Here is a 1,623-nt window from a genome sequence, read left to right as displayed (position 1 = left end):
TTACCACGCCTTCACCAAATTCACCAACACAGCAGACCAGACGATTGCCAGAAACCATGTTCCCTCAGCCTTCCAATCCTTATACCCATATCTCATCATTGAATACTATTACCTCTTTGGCCACCTTCATCGGCTTCCGAGGCCGCCCGTCTGCTGTTGGGGAAACTCATTGCGGCGTCTGTGAATTCCTTGATGCAGGGTCCTCTCAAAAGCGAGAGTGATAGAACTAAAAAAGGAGAAAAGCAGACTGAGATTCTCAGTTCTTAGAGAATCACTGCACCAATGAGCCGCAGTACCTTGAACCACATGTCTCGTCACCTCCCCCCCAAAGTGGATTTATGAACATCACCACGACAGAGTGAATCAAACAGCTGTTTACGGCCGAAACTCTATTACCATGTGACTGGAGACTGACTAGTGATCATTACAACAGTGGATAATCAACAAGCTCTTGGAACCTGGCATCGTGTAACATCCCCTCGTTACGACAGCCAGCCAGCGACTGCCCTTTGAGACATCCTGGAGGGCCAATGGCTTGTCCAGACTCAGCGACGCGTCCAGACAGCTGCAATGTGCCATAGAGATCAACTCATATGTCTGACGAAGTAGAAGACCTGCTGTTATCGTCATCAACTTCTGCGGAGCCAGAGTCGCTGGACAGCTCGAGATCGAACGAAGCTGGAGGCAGTTTGGATGCAGGTACGTACTTCCTATAGTCTCCATAGAGCTGCTCAACAGACTTGGCCGCAGCTGCCCACAAGCCCTTGATTTCCCCAGCCAGAGAGGCCCAAGTTGCCTCCAGCTCACAGAAGTCGAAGATTGCCAATGTGGAAGCGAAAACGCCAAATTCGCTCCAACCGATCAAAGGCAGATGGTCAAAGCGAGAGAAGTAGTCCTCTCTACTACCAGTAGGAGCACTGTACGTCATCCTCGGCGACAGATCAGTAAGGACCACCTGCATAACGTCGAGCCCTCTAAGAAGCTTGGGGAAACACACAAGCCTCGGGTACCTCGCCCCGACACCAGCAAGACGAGACAAGGGTAGTGGGAAGTACTTGAAGGCCATATAGCTCAACGATCCGTGATGACGTTCCAAGATGTCATCAACACTGACTTTCATACGGTGCGGCAAACGGCAGTGTGAGAGGTCCAATATGATCAACTGGTTGCTAGGTAACGCCGTGAAACACCGTAGCGTCTTGCTGCTGAGCTTACCGGCCAGGACGACCTTCTCAACCTTCGTACCAAGCTCAACAGTTATGTATGATGAACCAGTAGAAGCTAGATAGACCTCCTTGCAGCTCTCGCCAATGCTATTGATACATTCATCGATTTCCACAGAGTATTCCACCCAAATGCGTTCTAGACGGCCATGGAATTCCCCTAAGCTCCCCCTCAACTGTTCGGCTGCAGCAGCGCTTGAGATTTCGATACCAAGACCAGAGATGTGGGGTAGAAAAGGAAGGAGAGCCTCCACACTTCGAGGACTCTGTATGGGAACTCGGATGAACCTCACCGAATCTGGGCAGACCTCAGCCAAACGCTCGTTGATTTCCTCATCATCACCATCCAGTAAGAATATGTTCGGCAACCACAAGAGCGAACACACGTGGAGATGCTCAT

At 50.6% G+C, this 1,623-nt stretch overlaps 1 protein-coding gene across 1 annotated transcript in view; it reads right to left on the bottom strand.

Annotated features, from left to right (window-relative positions):
• Positions 1 to 1,623, bottom strand: part of Pmar_PMAR027901 (paramyosin, putative) — a gene marked incomplete at both ends in the record, with an annotated part of 4,293 nt that extends 2,670 nt beyond the window's left edge. The window contains 2 exons of the mRNA XM_002773398.1: positions 615 to 1,478; positions 1,517 to 1,623. Of these exons, the coding sequence (XP_002773444.1) occupies positions 615 to 1,478; positions 1,517 to 1,623 (971 nt within the window). The remainder of the gene's footprint in view (positions 1 to 614; positions 1,479 to 1,516) is intronic.

This window comes from Perkinsus marinus (assembly GCF_000006405.1).
Source record: "Perkinsus marinus ATCC 50983 genomic scaffold scf_1104296958914, whole genome shotgun sequence".
NCBI lineage: Eukaryota > Perkinsozoa > Perkinsida > Perkinsidae > Perkinsus > Perkinsus marinus.
Note: the sequence above shows the minus strand (reverse complement) of the source record. Positions and strands in the feature narration are given on the sequence as shown.